The 17,018-nt window shown below is 39.0% G+C and overlaps 2 protein-coding genes across 2 annotated transcripts in view; one reads left to right on the forward strand and one right to left on the reverse strand.

Annotated features, from left to right (window-relative positions):
- Positions 1–504: 504 nt before the first annotated feature.
- On the reverse strand, positions 505–6,096 carry zgc:86839 (uncharacterized protein LOC415200 homolog). The gene is given in 4 exon segments (XM_040158078.1): positions 505–1,048; positions 1,362–1,489; positions 2,313–2,371; positions 6,076–6,096. Coding segments are annotated over 4 exon segments (252 nt in total). The 3' UTR covers positions 505–1,004.
- The window catches only part of shc3 (SHC (Src homology 2 domain containing) transforming protein 3), a 29,269-nt gene continuing 14,447 nt past the window's right edge, over positions 2,197–17,018 (forward strand). The window contains exons 1-4 of the mRNA XM_040158079.1: positions 2,197–2,558; positions 6,231–6,400; positions 10,966–11,920; positions 16,870–16,940. Of these exons, the coding sequence (XP_040014013.1) occupies positions 11,279–11,920; positions 16,870–16,940 (713 nt within the window). The 5' untranslated portion in view covers positions 2,197–2,558; positions 6,231–6,400; positions 10,966–11,278. The remainder of the gene's footprint in view (positions 2,559–6,230; positions 6,401–10,965; positions 11,921–16,869; positions 16,941–17,018) is intronic.

The following is a 17,018-nucleotide window of genomic DNA, read 5'->3' on the forward strand; positions in this document are numbered from 1 at the left end:
TTTTTCATGTTTGAATTAAGGATACGTATCACATTTGATATCGGATGGTAAATAAATTACTACTCCTGCAGGATCAAACTAGAATGGCACACATCAGCCTTTTCCACAGGACCACTTTCCACCATCTGAATTATTAACCACCACCCCCCCCCCAAGCATTTCCCCTTTGAAGCCAGTTATGACATTTACAGAGGAAAGAACAGCTGACAGAAAACTAATTTCCTATAGAGATAGGCTTATGCCTTTATTGACTACTGGGTGTTTAATAACATAACTAGGAATAATTAAAAATCAGCGAGACCTTGAATATGAAAAATATCTGTAAACTCTGAAACTCTGACGTAAATTCGATGGTATTGGTATGTATGGTATGGCTAAACCACTGTATCTCAGCATGACACTAATGTTTTCATTTTTGTTATGGTGCCATCTACCTCAACTAGAGCCACAGCACCCTCTGGTGACCGAGTAAAGGATCACAAGCAACAAAAAAAGAAAAAAACATGTTGTAGATAGTTCATTGTTTATCAAATAGGTCATGACAAAGTTACATGTTAGAGAGAAAAAAGCAGCATTACTGTTGAAGGTATTTTCTATTTGCATCATCCACAAATTCAGTCCACTCGCAACTTGCTGATTCTAGCACACAACAGTTCTGTTTCTCCTGACTCCATGAAATGAATGTTGTCAACTTAAACTAATGCAAACTGCTATGAAATATCACCGGGCATAGATGAGAAACAGAAATGTCGTGGATTATTTAAGACGGTAAATCAGACACTTTGAATGTAGTGTTGTCTGACAGCCGCCGGACCAGTTGGATTCTACGTGCTGCGCTGAGCAACAAGGTCAGACCAAGGTCCACATCTTCGTAGAAACCGCGCTCCTTGGCTGAGAAAATACAGCTACTGCACAGCAGACAATAACTACCAAAGCTAGAGCGTATCCACTGATTTCTAAAAATCACTGGAGGAGTCTTCCAGAAGAGTGCCAGTCGGGTCGTGTCAGTTCTTTGATAGAGATCTTCTGAAGAAGAGGATGTGGGGCTCTGAAAGGACAACAACAGAAAATGGTACAAACAAGTTACCGCATTGCTTAAGAATCCAAGACTTTCATTTTTCTCCCAATGTAGTTTTAAAAGACTGACAGATGATTTTTAGCATCAAATTTAAAGAACAATGACATGCACATCATTTATGTTTCTAATGTTATCGTGAGGACCAACGTTTAGCCCAAACTTCTTTCAAAATTTTGGCAAAGTACCTTTGTGTTAAAACAAACGAGCAGTGCATTTTGCATTTCAAACGCAAGCCAACAACATGGAGTGTGGGGGCACCAGAAGGAGTTATTACATCCAGCACCTGGTTCACGTATCATGAAGTGGACCCATCCTCGGGACTGCTGCACTGCCAGCTGTCTCCACGCGTCTTAGGGCATCAGGTGCGATCTCGGAACAGGTTTTGCCATTTCCCGGGCCAGAACAACATGTCTAGTGATCGGAGGCAAAATGAGGAGTATTTTTAGTAATTGGTGATTAAGGGTTCAGTGTACAGGGAAGCAAAGATTGTAAAAGTCACTCCCATGACTGATGTATAGTCTGTATATTTCTCACTTGCTGTATACATGGAGTTTGCACGTTAGCTTATTAGGTGTCACCTGTGCTGTCTGCTGTTCTCCAAAACAATAACTTGGCCATAGGTCGTAATGGAAAGCGGCAATGCGCTTGCTCTTTAACTGACGTGGGGCGGTTAACCGGAGGTACATTTGCCAAACCAACCAGTTAGTCTTCGCCCTTGAGTCTTTCCCTCTTGTGAAACCGCGACGCACTGTTTGAAAAGACTCCTGAAAAGAACAAAACTCGCCGTTGTCTCGCTAGTCCGAGTAGGCTTTCTGATGCGGCGCCTTCTTCGCCTCACTGTGTGGCGCCAAAACCCGCTGTGGGCTCACTGATGCCCCCCTGAGGCCGCAGAGCAGAAACGCCCAGCGGCACTCGAGGGTTGCTGAGAACAGCGGTTTTACTGGGTGTTTTCCCCCCAGCGGCCACAAGGGGCAACAAGGAGCACATTCAACACCTGGAAACAAACTTCGACAGGGGCGCAAATGTGAGATTTTTTTTTTTTTTTTTCTTAATAGGTAGGAGTTTCAACATTATTTTTCGTTTTTACAAAGGAAAATACTTCATGGATGAAAAACAGTTTTTTTGTGCGGTCAAATATACGTGTGACCTAAGGTACAGAAGTTAAATAGGCTGACACTTGGCTAGCTTCCAGGTTCGCAGTAAATTAACGATACAAGTGATAAATGTTGCTCACCTGTACTCACAGTGGTCGTCATTGTACCTGCCCGAACGGTATATTTGGTTGCGAGACACCTTTTCAGATAAGGTCTAATTGGAGACTTTTGGAACAAGCTAACGTAAACAAAGCGACAACACAAGTCACATTTAGCTTTTTGCGTGTAGATTGCACAAAAGCTTTGATTGGACGATCGAGGTCATGTGACCAGAATCTCGCTAGCAGGTCATATTTCCAAGGCGCGCCGTCGCCACCAAAACGCAGGTGAGCGCTAACATTTCACATTAAGAAGGTTGCTCTTGTTTGTCTGGATAAACTGAATATGTATTATATTGTTTGGGGGTATGAATTACAATAGTTTACTGCAGGATTGTGGATCTATCTTCACACATGTCTCGCTTTTAGATACTTTTTTTTGTTTTGTTGGCTTTTTCATCACATTTCACTTTCATGTCATGGAGCAAGGCGTATTTTCGGGGTTTCTGGAGGTTGTAGTTTCACTTCACTTTTTTTTTTTTCCACTAAAAAAATATTTTTGCATGCAGATATTTTGGGACCGCCGATATCAATACACATATCGATACTTTTTATTGCTAAAAACACCTAATGTACAATCATGTAATGGCGAAAAATATGTTATGATTTATGGAGTGAATGCATTTCTGATAGGCTGGTTCGGAATATATCTTAATTACCACCAAATAATTTGCCCAAAATGAGGCATTTTTCTTCACTGTTCTTTGTTAGTGACTTAGTCACATGTGTGATTAAACACAAGGCCGTTTTTAATGGTAAATAACAAATGTTCATTAGGTGAATTCTCTGCCTAGGATGTGATCTAACATGTAACGTATCTTTTTTTTTTTTTTAATGTCCTATTGACACTTGTATCAATACTCAAAACAAAACCTTGTGTCGATACTACAAATAGGAGTTTGGCAGTAAATGACAGCTGGTCAAAATACCAAAAATGCACTCATCTCACACATTCGACATGCAAAAATAGTTTATACCCATAATGTATGCCATTATATAAAATTATGTTTTACCTTAGTAGAGCCAGCAATTACTATCGGGTGGAAAAAACCTGAATCTTTACAATAAAATACCGAATTATCTAAACATGTATGTATGTATGTATATTACACTATATTGTTGTATATATTGTATTACTTTTCATTCATACATATACCAATATATGTACAATATATATGGCTGCCAGAGTTGCACTACCGTGCACAAATATTTGCACAGTTCACTTAGGTATTGTAACGCATATCTTTTTAAAAATACCATATTTCTTATTAAATTCAAATTGATTTTCAGTAGAAGTGGCTTGGATAGCATATACAGTATAAAGTTAGTGGGTCTATGGGACTACAGACACAATAACACACAAATACACTCATGCATTTGTGATCCTCCTGTGCTTCCGCTGTTTCTGCCACCTTTTTAATGAACCATTCACAGAAAGCTCAAATGATGCCCTAGACTTGATTGTGAAAATGAGCTGTCAAGGCTGCAGATGTTATTGTTCACACAGGAAATTCTTACATCACTCTGCTCTCTTCAAGTAGGATATCAATATAGATTCCCTTTGCTATTCAATTTATTGTGTTTCTTTGAGTTTTAAGAACCATGAAACACAATTATACAACCACAGGCAATAATGGCACAAACAGTCTCATAATAGGTTATGGATGTAGGGCAAGAAAATGACACTCCAGTAGTTCCATTCAGTGCGAAGGTAATGGTAACCGAACGTTGTGTAACTTGAATTTGTATTTTCATAAAATATAGAGGTGTCCCTGTAGAGTTGTCACTGAATATATATGGCAGTGGTAGGCAAATAGCAGCACTCCTGTAAAAATAGTCTCTCTAACAAAAGTTAGGGAAAGTTAGTTTCAAAGTTTGCATCAAAACCTTTCCATAATTTTTCATAAATCCTCTGCAAGTGACAGTGGAAATAAGAGACTTGTGTAACTCCCAATAAAGATAAAGATTACCTTTTAACAACGATGTATTAAATGATAAAAGCTGGCCCACAGCTAAAGCTAATTGCTAACCCCTGACATATGCTGTTGACTATTTGTATTTCTATTTTGTAAATTGTATTATATTTTAATATTACTCTGGCTAGTTTTCCCCATCCAAAAGCATACTTTTTAATTTCTAAATTAGTTATATTGTAATTATATTCTTGGCTCCACATCTGGATTTTAATTATTTTAATTTCTGTATTTTTTTTTTTCACCAACAGCTTCATGTTTTCACATACTTGTATGTCAAATGTCAAATGACTTTGTCAAAACGCTGTTCTACTTCACAAGATCTTGTGTCTTAAAGTCCATAAGCATAATCCTGCATCTGATGCATTGTAGGAGATCTCCCCATTCCCCTCTATGCAGCTGTGTGTTGCAGAGTTAAAAACTGACTTGTTGAGGTTTTGGGTAGAGTGCTTGAGAAAGCCTCACCTACCACTGACACTGGGAGACTTCAGTGCTCCCACTGATACCTACTGTATGGAGACGTCCAGAGCAATACATTTGTAGTTATCAGACTTAAACCTGCATTAACTGTAAGTATGTGTGTATATATGTATGTATTTATTTATTTGTTTAGGGGCAGCAGAAACAATTTGTGAACACAGCGTTGACATTTCATCACCTTTTCAGTTAATTCTACAAACCTGTTACTAAACTGTTGCTTATATTACACATCCAGCTGTTAGGGAGCAACTTTATCATTCATTTGAAGTTGTGTTTTCTCGGCACCCAGAAAATGTAAGTCCACTCTTTTAGATTCTAAATGCTCCAGTATGTTCACCAGCTTGTCACTAACTGTGCGTTTCTGCTGTTTAGTGCTGAGCAGGTGTTCTACGGTGGGCTCTTGTTTATTTTTATTTTTTTAAAGACGTTTTTCGTTGAAAACAGGCTGAAAATGACACCATGAGAGCAGTGAGAGTGAACCAAAACAGAAAGAAAGTTGCGGGTCAGACAGCCAAGCAGTGAGCTGAAACTTGCCGTAAAGCTCTGCAAAATTGAGGGTGGCTGCAGATTCAGGCAGCAATTTCTGGGGGTTCTTCCCCACCAGTCAGCTGGTAGTCATGTCAGCTGACACCATCAGACGGCCTGGTAGCAGGATCTGTTCAGAAGAATTTCAACTTTGTGGTCATGGAATTTTAAAAGACTTGTTTTTTGATGTATGTGCTTTGTGGAAGTAGTTTCTGTATCATTGGTTATTTTGCTTCTAGCTAGTCTTAAAATAACCCTTGCTTTTTAGAATGTTTTTGGTAACCTGGCAACAGTAGTTAAGTGGTGAAGTGTCTGCTGTTTTCCTTGCCAATGGATTCTCTTTCCCCCTGTCTCTCTTTTCTCATTTGTGCTTAATGTATGTCTAAAAATGAGAAAGAACACTGATATTAAATCACATTTAATTGCGATGAAACGTGTTTTTACCTACTACAAGAACTTATTCTTACATCTCTTAAATGCTGTGAACTTTGGGTGATTATCTGAATGAGTTATATGTATATTTTTGTGTGTTACTAGTTAATTCACATGATTTGTGAATTGTTGGAAGATACATTCATGTGTACATTATTTTTAAAGCACTACCAGTCAATCACCTACTACATTTCGGTAATTAAGATGTTACAAGTAGCTCATTCGTTAATTTGGGAAAGACGAGTCCCCCATAAGTTTCCATTTTGTCCCATTAGATCTGATTATGAGCAGGCATGTTAGATCGGTTGTTTGTTATTCGTTAGACACTGTGTGACCTGTCCACAGTTGGGCCCCATCACACCTTACAGTAAGCTTCCACAGCAGAAGTCAATAAGCAGCCCTCATTATCCACCAGTCCAGTAGCAATTGATATTCTAGATATTCCAGACCCTTTCTTCTCAGCTCGGCCCCTTTGTGTTTCTCTCCACAGTGGCAGGGAAACGGTGGGTGGGCCTTCAGTACCTCAGGATCTCTGCCTTACTGGACACCTGCTTACAGAGCACTACGATGCGCAAGTGGAGCTTTTTGCGCCTCCATCCCCATGGTTACACACTACTCTGAAGAAAAGGCTGCGCAGCACAATTCATTTGTCCTTCTGGGGTATTCTGCAGACTTCTCACTTCCACATTTAGATGATAGAACAACGGCATTAGGAAATTATTAGGTTTTTTTAATACAAACATTTACACCCTGAATAACATTGTATAAAATACAAAGTGAGGAAAAGAAGGATTCCTCTACCACGGAAGACATAAGAAGAGCTGTAAACAAAACTACGTACCGTGAGCCAACAAACTCAGTGTTAATTCAATTGCAGACCTGAAATTACACAAAGTTTTGTTTAAAATGAGAATAAGTCGATGTGATTTAAAAGCAATTTGGAAGTTTAATAAACAGATTGTGAGGACCAATGTAAAAACTAATTTTTCAGTTAAAAGGGAGAATTTATGGAACAGCTGTATTGAGAACTTGAAAACATGTAAGACACTGTAAGTTTATAAAAATGTTGAAAATTAATTTATTGCACAAATATAAAAATGTATGATCAGAAAGCAACATTGGCATTAGTATGATTAGGGTACAGGATACTGTAGTTTTTGTGCTTGATGTTAGCGCTTGTTGTCAAGTAGGATGTGTATTATTAAAAACGTCGGCACAATAAGCTATAGCTTCAGCCTATGCTTTTTTCTGACTTTTCTGTTGTTCTGTTTTCAACAATGGTTTTTGAGTAATTGCCCTTTTTTTTGGTAGTTTCTTACCTTATTGTTTCTGTTATTAATTGGAGACTGAAAAAAAATTCAAATTTCAATTTTATAAGCAAGACTCAGACTGCTCAGGATATAAACAGCCCCCCTGTTTTCTGTTTCAAAACGTAGCAGTTGTCAGTTGTAGTAGCTTCTTGATTGTTGACCCGGACTTGTTTGTGGCTCTGATTCAGGGTGGTGTGCTTATGCAGTACATTTATTTCCAAATGATTAGTTAGATAAACAAGTCTCAAGTCCCTTATGCTAGGCAGACATGGCAATCTTGCACAGAATCCCAACTCTGATATAACGTAGTGTGGAGTGGATGTTCCAGTCATGAATGGAGAGCTTTTTACAACGTAATCTGTAGCCCCACAAAAAACAAAGTCTCCTGGTTTAGCATCCTTGGTGTTGGATGTAAAGCTACTACGGGTTAATACTGTTGGTTGTCAGTCAGTTATCCAAAAATGCTAACGATTGTGGTTAGTTTGAGGAGTTTAAACTGACAAATATACAGTTTAATCCATGCCTTACACTTATGCTTTTGTGTTTTTGGTAAAGGCAAAAAAAAAGACACAACTCACCCTACTGTTAACAATTTTACAGATGTCTCTTTAATAATGGTGGTCTATAGGGGAAAATGCTTTTTGGGCTGCAAGGGACTTTTTTATTGCAGTACCACAGTAGACCCCTGGGACAAATTGCCAGCAAGGCTTAGTGGCCTCCACCATTAAGATGACCAGTTATGGTTAATCTGTAATTGGACAATCACTTTTCAGGGAGGGGTTTTAATAAACAGTCATATGGATTTTATATCCTGCTCTCTGGTTGTTGATAAGTGACTTTGACGGACTCTACAAAACAAGCCATTATTCAAATGCAACCAACAAAGTACCATTTCCAATTTATTTTTATTTCATTTAAGCAACAATCGTGAAGTCAAATTCAAATGAAAAACCCCAGTTCACATTTTTGGCATTTAGAAGTTTAATCTATTGTTTACCAATTTGAAAATTAATGAAAATGTTTAAGTATTAATTTTTTTTGCAATAGTGATTTATTTTCAAAAATTAAAATTAAGATGAAAGTGGTAAAGGAAAGTTCAATTTGATTAAATTATTTAATTTTAATATTGGCAGCCCAGTGCCTCTGTACAGTACTGACTCAGCTTGTACTGTTGCTACAGCTAATCATATAGTCCTGCATCGTGTTTGGTTTTACAACGCTGCGAGCCAGTCTGTGGTATCAGTGGTGTTAATAGGCAGAATAACTGTTTGACAAGGGCATAGACCTGGAAGATGGTGATGGGTTTTAGTTCTCCATGCAGTATCAAACAGCAGCAAATACACATTTCACAAAGTGTAGTCTTTCCTTTTGTTGAAGTGATTTTTATTTGGTCTAATAGCAAGGTAACATAAAATACGTGAAGATGACATACACTCCTGCTTACCCAGTAGTGTCTGCTGATAAATTAACCCGTATTTTAGCTGATAAATGTCTTTGCTGGTTGCAAGAAAGATGTGCTTTAACTATCACTCTCCCTCAGATTTGTGCCTTAGAGGGTTATAAATTTGCAAAAGGCAACAAACACAATTCGTACAATTCAAGTTTAAAAAAAATCCATCCAAAATCAACAAATATTGCAAAACTAGTGGTAAAATCAAAACCAGGATGCTATTTACTTATTTTCTAAACACAAATGTTCCAATTATATTGCTAACCATATCTGTCGGAGCAAAATACATTTGTTCTTCCTGTGAATTCATACTATCTGCCCTCATACTCATAAACAGTAAATTACTAATTAAATGTGTAGGTGGTAACTGTTAACATGAATGTGGGGGGAAAAAAGCTAATAATGGTGACAGTTAAAATCATGGGGGTGGCATTTATACTTCTATTTTCTTTCCAGGATATGTTTTCGTGTTTCCTACCCCGTTAACTGAACATGATCTTTTTAAATTATGCAAACATCTCATATCTGATAAAGTACGTAGCATTTTTAAAGGGCAGTTTAAGGAAAACAAAATGTACACCTGCATTTGAAATGGTCCCTTCCACTATTCTGCAAGCCTCCCCTGAATGAGTCATCCAGCTGGCTCCTCATTGGATAAGACCATGCCATCCCTAGGGATTGCCTTGCAGAGGCAGAAAGGCCTTGCTTCCATTCACAGAAACATTGGTATGCCAGCCTGCTATTTCATTCACATAAAAGACTAAATATTGCATGTTTTTTTGTCCTCTGCTCGTTTTCTCTTTTGTCTTTTTGCCTCCTCTTTTGATTTGCAAGGGGTCCTGCCTTTTCTTCCTTGCTTTTGTGTTTGCCTTTGTGTCTGAGCAGAGAAGGCAGACGTGCTGTCTTTTTTCTTTTTTCTTTTTTTTTTTTCTCTATATTTGCCAGGCAGGACAGAGAGATGTTGGGAGGGACTGCAGTGCGAAATCTGCAGCAGAGTGAGAGCGGAAGCTGCTTATGAATGAGTGTCAGTCTTTCAGCTTTGCTATATGCTCCTGAGGACATTTTACATGAATGGTTTCTGGCTGTGTGCTTTGCGCTACCGGGGAGACAACGATGTTTCATTGCTGCTGCTGGGTTTTTTCTGTCATCCTTTCGGTTGTTTCATTGACTCATCTGCCTGAGAAACATGTCGTTCATACTGTGTCTTTTTTAGTTGATCCATTCATGTAGTTCAACCAGGACCAATTCCTGGGTATTTTAGACAGTAGTGGAACTGAATTTTTTGTTCATTTTGTTGCAGAATGCTGATAGAGAATTAGTGCTACACATAAGACAAATGGTGTCAAAACAGTTTTAGGTTAAAAAAAATTATTCCTCAATTATTTATATATTTATTGATTTTTGGATTAATGGCTGATTATGAATATTTTGTGCGGAAACAGTAAGTTTATTGTTTAGTCATAGGTTTTTGAAAGTACACAACCAGGAGTGATGTCTACTTATATTCTGCAGCTATTATAAATTAATACAATAGTATATTAAGTAAGTTAGTAAAATCCAGTCATGCTAAAATTCTTCTGTATTGTTTCTTTCAATGATTTATAGAGGTTTCTTTTACATCCTTTAAGGAAAATTACATCATTATGATACATTTAAATAGTCATTTCATTCTTGAATCAAAGAAGTCTGCATTGTTTTGTTAGAGAAGATTTTAGCTGGCACTGTGATTGTAGCTGTCAGTTAAATGGCTGCTGATTTTCATTACTTATTTCACTTGATTTATTATCAGTTCTATGACTAGTTCATTGTCTGTCATCCTTCAATCATAGCTTTTTCTCAGTTCATCCATCCATCTTATAAGACATGAATTGTTTAAAACATAAATTCATGCAAATTACAAGGATTTATTATTTAACTAAGTTAAATAATCAAGTTACTTCTCATTCTTAATTTCCTTTTCTCATAAAAACAAATAAGAAGGAAAGAATTACAGCAAATTAATATCAGATTGGGGAATTTAAAAATTGATTGGTTCTAGTGTGCTGTAAGTGGGAGTTTTTTTTTTCTCCCTTCAACAGGAAGTGATTTGCAGTGTTCAGCAAGCCTTTTGTTGAGAAGGTTTTCTCAGATCAGTGAGTCATGCTTTCGCTCTGAGCCGGCAGGCAGGCAGGCAGGCAGGCAGGCAGGCAGGCAGGCAGCAGCAGCAGTAGAGAGTATTTGCTCTTCCCTCACAGTATCCGTGATTATCGACAACATAGACCTTTCTCTCTTCTCTTACTTTTTGGTTTTATAAGGCTAGAAATCAGCAGCAGTAGCAGCATCACCACTGGAAACCAAACAACCTGCACCACAACACTGACAGCCTTTTAGAGACCTTTTTTCTCTCCATCCTCTCTCCCTCTGCTTCAGTGTTGTGTTTTCATGGATTGTGTCTATATATTTCTCTCTTACGGATTGGATTGCAGCTCTGGATTTCACTGAGAGCAGATTGGACTTTGGCAACAGCAGCAGCAGCATCAGCAGCAGCAGCAGCATCAGCAGCAGCAGCAGTAGCAGCAGCAGCAGCCCAACACAACCACCACTGTAACCTCAGTGGAGAAAATTACAGTCAGGTGGCCTGTGATTGCTAGAAGGCGTTTGCTGCCTGTACTGCTGCTGCTATGTTACAGGAGAGGGTAATCAGCACGGCTCAGCCACGTCTGCCAGCACACTTGTGAAAGAGGCAGGCTGTGCGTGTCGGTTGGTGGAGAGAGGGGAAAGAGCAAGAGAGAGAAGGGTATGCTTCACCGTACCAAATACAACCGCTTCAGGAATGAGTCAGTAACATCCGTCGATGAGCTTCTCCACGGCCTGTCCATGAACCCCAAGGTCTCGGCCACCCCCCATTCTGCAGCCGAGACATCTTACACACCCCCGACTGAGGTCCAGCCCTCCTCCACCACCACTGCTTCCAGCACCCCCACCAGCCACAGCTCTGACCACCTGGAAGATGGAGGCACCACCCTCTGTACCCTCATCAACAAGGTGTCCAGCCTGAAATTCAGCAACTCAGGCAGCTTGCTGGGCATCAAAGGTCTGCCCTCGGCTGTCAAGGACCTGGCTGTGTCAAAGCTGCAGGGGGGTGGGGGATCGGGCTCAGGCTGCTCCAGTGGCCCGAGCCCCAGTGCTGCGACAGCAGCAGCAGCGGCAGCAGCCTCTGGTGTGGGCGGCTCTCTGTGCAGCTCGGCCTCCCATTCAACCCCCTGCTCGCAGCTGGAGCCGGCTGTCAGCATGAGCAAGAAGAGCAGGCTGGATGAGCTCCAGCCTGGTGGAGAGGACTGGAATCCAGGTGGAGGTGGTGGACTGGTGAGCAAACCCTCCAGAGGATGGCTACATTCGAGCGAGAAGATCTCTGGTCCAGGAGTGACATACATTGTGAAGGTTGGTGGTCTCTAATCCTCTCCTGTCTCATTTGTGTTTTTGCCCTCTACCTCTTTTGTATTCTTTACCCGTTCTGTCGTTTGTTTCAGTGACTCAAGCTTAACTACCTGCAAGTGGGGTATAAAGACAAATAATGTGGCTTTACTTGCACATCACAACATGCCCTTGAGTGGGTGTATGTAGGTTGGCTACAGCAGAAGGCTGAGCAAAGGAGGAGCAACCTGAAAACAGACATTGAATAAATCCGAAAATAGAGAAGGTCAACATTGGGGAAAAGTAAAGGAAAAACATGATGGCAAAATAAAAACAGCAATTATCAGTGTCATTTTGAGCATGCTGTAAACATTTCCATTTACACGGTATTTCTGTCTGTCTCGGTGTATGTGGAGCCACAGCGTTATGCTTTTGTAACCATGGTGATGTGTTATTTCTGTACATTGTGCATCTGTATGAACTCCATGGCTGTTTTAGCTCAGCGATAGTGAAATGATGTGAGAGGAAAGAAGACATGCAGTGCATGTTTGTCTCATCACAAACGTACCTCCCGTTAATGCTGTTTGGCCATCATACATAATTTAAAGCAGCACAAGTTGGCGAACAACTACGAGAGCTGTGAATGTCATCATGCCGGCAATGAGTCACTAGCATGAGGAGTGATGATGCCGAGCCCTGGCTCTTCGAGGTGTGAAGTGAATGAAGAAAACGGAGCAAACCATTTTCACCGAAACCACAAAGTAGCAGTAAATTGAACATTGGCCTGAAGGTATAATCTTTATGTCTTCCTTTTTATTCATGCAGCACATTAGACAAAAAGCAAAATTTAGTTTTGGGGACTGAATGAGCATACTAAACAGCGATAGCATGTGGAGTGTGTTAAAGTCCAAATCAAGTTACATAGTACGATTGGCATCATATGACACCTACTACAACTTGCCTGAACAAAGCCTACAGTGTCCGTTACCAGTGTGACATTCCATTAACTGCATTAAGGCCGAGAGCGCTTATTTGTCCAGTCAATGCTGCTGAAAGCATCCACACTGTGAGAGGGGAAATGGGTCGAGTCTGTGCCCCCCCCTTGCTTTTCCTGCGGTTTGAGTCCTGTGTGTATTGAGTTCAACGTGGTGTTCTGCTCACAGCGCTTTTAATTAGCGTCATGTGGTCACTCCTCGCACACCATGCACCATTACTCTAACGGGACATTGATTGACAGAGACACTGTTTAAACTCACACTTTTAGCCCGTCGTAGCTATGTGTTTATGCCAAAAGTTGCATATTCACACTAGTTTTTTCAGTACTTTTGTGGTAACAATTCTCTTGATGTAATTTTTTAACATTATATAACGTTTCTGATCCCAGATTATTTGGTGATAAATGTTTTTGTCACTGTTTCATTGTTGTTGTTGTTGTTGTTTTTTTGAATTAAGGTGAACAGTCAAAGGTTGTAAGCCATTGTATTTCCAGGCTAAAGAAATATACACAGATGAGCACGGATGGTACAATGGTATTAAATTAAGTTCTCCATTTTAAAATAGGAATAATTAAAATGTGTAGAATTCACTGTAGAACTCACATCGCAGACAATAACTGATTTCTTGGCTGCATGGGAGCAGCAAAACAATCTGAGAACACAACACTGACATAATATCATTTGATGAAGTTGATTTGGCTAACTTGTTAGCAAACAGTTGCCTGTTATTTACATCCAGCAGATACAGAGCAATATTAGCATTCTTTTCTGGACACCTGATAAATTAAGTGCAGTATTCACTCTAATTTTAGCTCTCGTTTGGTCTCCACTATCTCCTGAGGGAAGTATCTGGCTCCTCGGTAAATGCTCCACTATGTTCACCAGCTAGTTGCTAACTTTGTCTGCTGTTTGGTGCCGGGCAGGTAATGTGCAGTGGATTTGTAGAGCTTTCTTCACTGAAAGCAGTCGCCAGCTGCAGCTGAAAGCTACCCTATGAGAGCTGTGAGAGTGAACCAGACAGTAATGTTGCGGGCTGGAAAAACAAAACAGTTAGCGAAAAGATGCTATAAATAAATCCCTGGGGACCTGCATATCTGTGTGATAATTCTCTGTAGGTTCATCACTAATCCACCCCTTTCACAAACAAGTAGTCTTCTGATCCATTGTTATGATAAATATATTAATTATAGCTACTTTAACTGCAGCCATAACCTTCCATTTTGCATTAGTTAGTATATTGTTATTATTTATGGCACATTATAATCCATTCCTGTTCATCATCTGCATTTGGTGCAGATTTTCCATATTACCCAACATTTATTAATACTGATTTCATCAACCTATTTCATTTAGATGGTTTATTGTTAAAATGTTTTACACTCTTCATCCTACATGTCTTGTTGAGACTGTACAGAACCGGACTGTATATAACGAATGTTGTCTAACGTAAGTGCTGTACACATCGTGGAATAGCAACAAGTTTTGCTTTATGTTTAACTTGGAGTGCAACTGAAGGATATGAAAGCCATTTTTAATACTGGGCAGTAAACTACATTTTTAAATTTATGGGCACAACATCTAAACTCCAGTAAGCAAAATGTGTTGCCAGTATGGTATATGCTTTCACACTTTATAAGGTGTTTGCCCGTTATGAAGCCAGTATTGTGTATTTATGTCTGTATATACTCTCTGTATGTTGTTATGGACAAATGTACTGTAACTTTAGATACAATCATTTGTTTTGTTATTTAGAGGCTTCAGAACTTCAGAACTGGCCTCCCATTGATTTTCATAATTAAATCTGAAAGTTCCGTTTTACTGTGTGAATCATGTGCTTCTTTGTTGTACAGCATAAGAGAAGAAAAGTCTCCATGTTGTGTTCATAATAGGTGTATACCAATTTTAAAACTGTTTGATATATTTTTGGCTGTGCTGAATAGTGCTCTTCAAACTCACTGTTGTAAAAATAGAGAACATTAAAAATTTGCAAAATGTCATGTTGACAAAATGGAATTTATTTGCTGGTACTTGCAAAACGCTCACTGGAGAAGAGGGGCCTCATAACATGAAAGTTATGATTTTAATAACTTAACAGGGGTGAAAATAGTATGTTAGTGTATCTGGATGTCTGTTTTGTTTACAACAAGATTATGAATGTGAGTCAGATAGGAACTCGTCAGCACAAAATGTTCCCAGTCTGTGCAATATTAATTAGAAGAGATGTTGTAATGTGAGTAGGTGGCTGGTACTGACGATGCTTTTATGGGATAGGAGGACTGCAGTCACCGCATGTGGCACAGTAACACACTGATGCAGTTTACAAATAATTTTATGACGAACAAGCATTGACTTGATTTACTTTTGTTTTGTTTTTTTTCTGTTTCCCAACTCTGCAACAACTTTGTGTCAGACTTTGGCTTTGTGAACTCCTGCTGGAGTTTAACTAGAAACTAAAAAAACAACAATACCAGCAAGTTTATGAAAACACATTTGCTGATGTAATATATGTTTAAGTCTGTTTTTTCAGCTCTTATTTACACATGCATGAGCAGGTGAAGGTGAGGGTGAAAGGATAATAACCATTAATTACCAAGGTCAGTGTTTAAAAGAATTTGTACTCAAGTTGGTCTGGGCAGACTCGATATTAAACTCTGTGACCCACTCAAAAGCAGCGCAACCTGGGACACAACTCAATAATGATAAACTGTCAGAAAGTAACCAGTTTTTCTGGCAGGGGTAAAAAAAAAATTTGTGTATATATGTGATATAAGCCGTGGATGTATTATAAGAACTGGACAATAGACTCAAAGATGGCACTCACTTGTGTGAATAAAAATGACTTGCCTGGAGCATAAGCCAAAAAAGTTTTCTGGGTTCCGGTTTTGCTTGCACCCTTTCCCACTCGGCCCATAGATTTTACATTGAGATGACATCACGTACAAATTTTCTATTTTTCTGGACTCTTGGGAAGTATTACAAATATGAATCCACCATGTATTAAAAAAAATCATGAGAGTTCATAGAGTAATGACCAACCTTGTTTTCAGTTGGAGGTGTCCTGTAAAACGGTTTTAAAGACTTCTCTTTTCTAATGAAGGTCTAAGGGGGAAAATGCTTTTTGGGCCGCAGGGGATATTTTTCAGCGGCCACTGGGACAAATTTACAGTAAGGCGTAGTGGTGGCGCTGTGTCCAGCTCTCTGACTATATCTATGATATCTATGATATAAGGTCACAAAATTCAGCTTCCCTGTGTCCAAAACTGCTGCAGAATGGTAACTGATGATAAGAGTTCACACTGTATTTACTGCAATTGTCATTTGTTAAGTGACCCTTTCACCATTAACTGTCATTTGAAATGACAATGACAAATACAATCTAAAGATCAGAGAAAAGAAATACGTCGCTACCATTATAATTCAAATGTGGCAGACAATAAATCTGAACAAGAAAGGAAAATATGAACAGGCAAATAAAAATGAGCTTGCCTAACACAAACTGTTCAGAGCTGTCACGTAATGTGGTTACTGTAGTTGTAGAGCACCTTTAAGTGAATTTTTCTCATTTCTGGTAAACATGATCAATGATTCAAGTCTTGAACAACAATTTGTAAGATTATAAATCTAACTTGTCTTAGACTGAGCTAACTACATTAAGTCGACATGATGTTCCCACGTCAGGATGCTTTACAAAATCATGCATGCTACTTTCGACAACTGTGTCAAAAATGAGTCCAGCCTTACATGGTCTTCCCTTATGGAATACGCCCCTGGTGTCCTAGCATAAAGTTAATTCTGCAGTGAATCGGTACACGTCGAAGAAACTGCGGTTATTGTTGATGTAGTGAGTTTCAGTTGGGAACTCAAACAAATTTGGTGTGTTTTTCTGTACATTATGATTTGCTAGTCATGAAAATGTTAGTATTACTTTTTTCATCTTATTGAATATTTATTTCTCACAGGCTTTTCATTCTTGCTTTCCAGTATCTGGGCTGTATAGAGGTCCTTCGGTCGATGAGATCCCTGGATTTCACCACAAGGTCACAAATTACAAGGTATTTTTATACTCATGTAGTTTTCGAACTTTTCACAGTTTACTAAATTTCCTTTAAGAGAAAAACCACAAACAACAC

Source organism: Xiphias gladius, chromosome 20 (assembly GCF_016859285.1).
Source record: "Xiphias gladius isolate SHS-SW01 ecotype Sanya breed wild chromosome 20, ASM1685928v1, whole genome shotgun sequence".
Lineage (NCBI taxonomy): Eukaryota > Metazoa > Chordata > Actinopteri > Istiophoriformes > Xiphiidae > Xiphias > Xiphias gladius.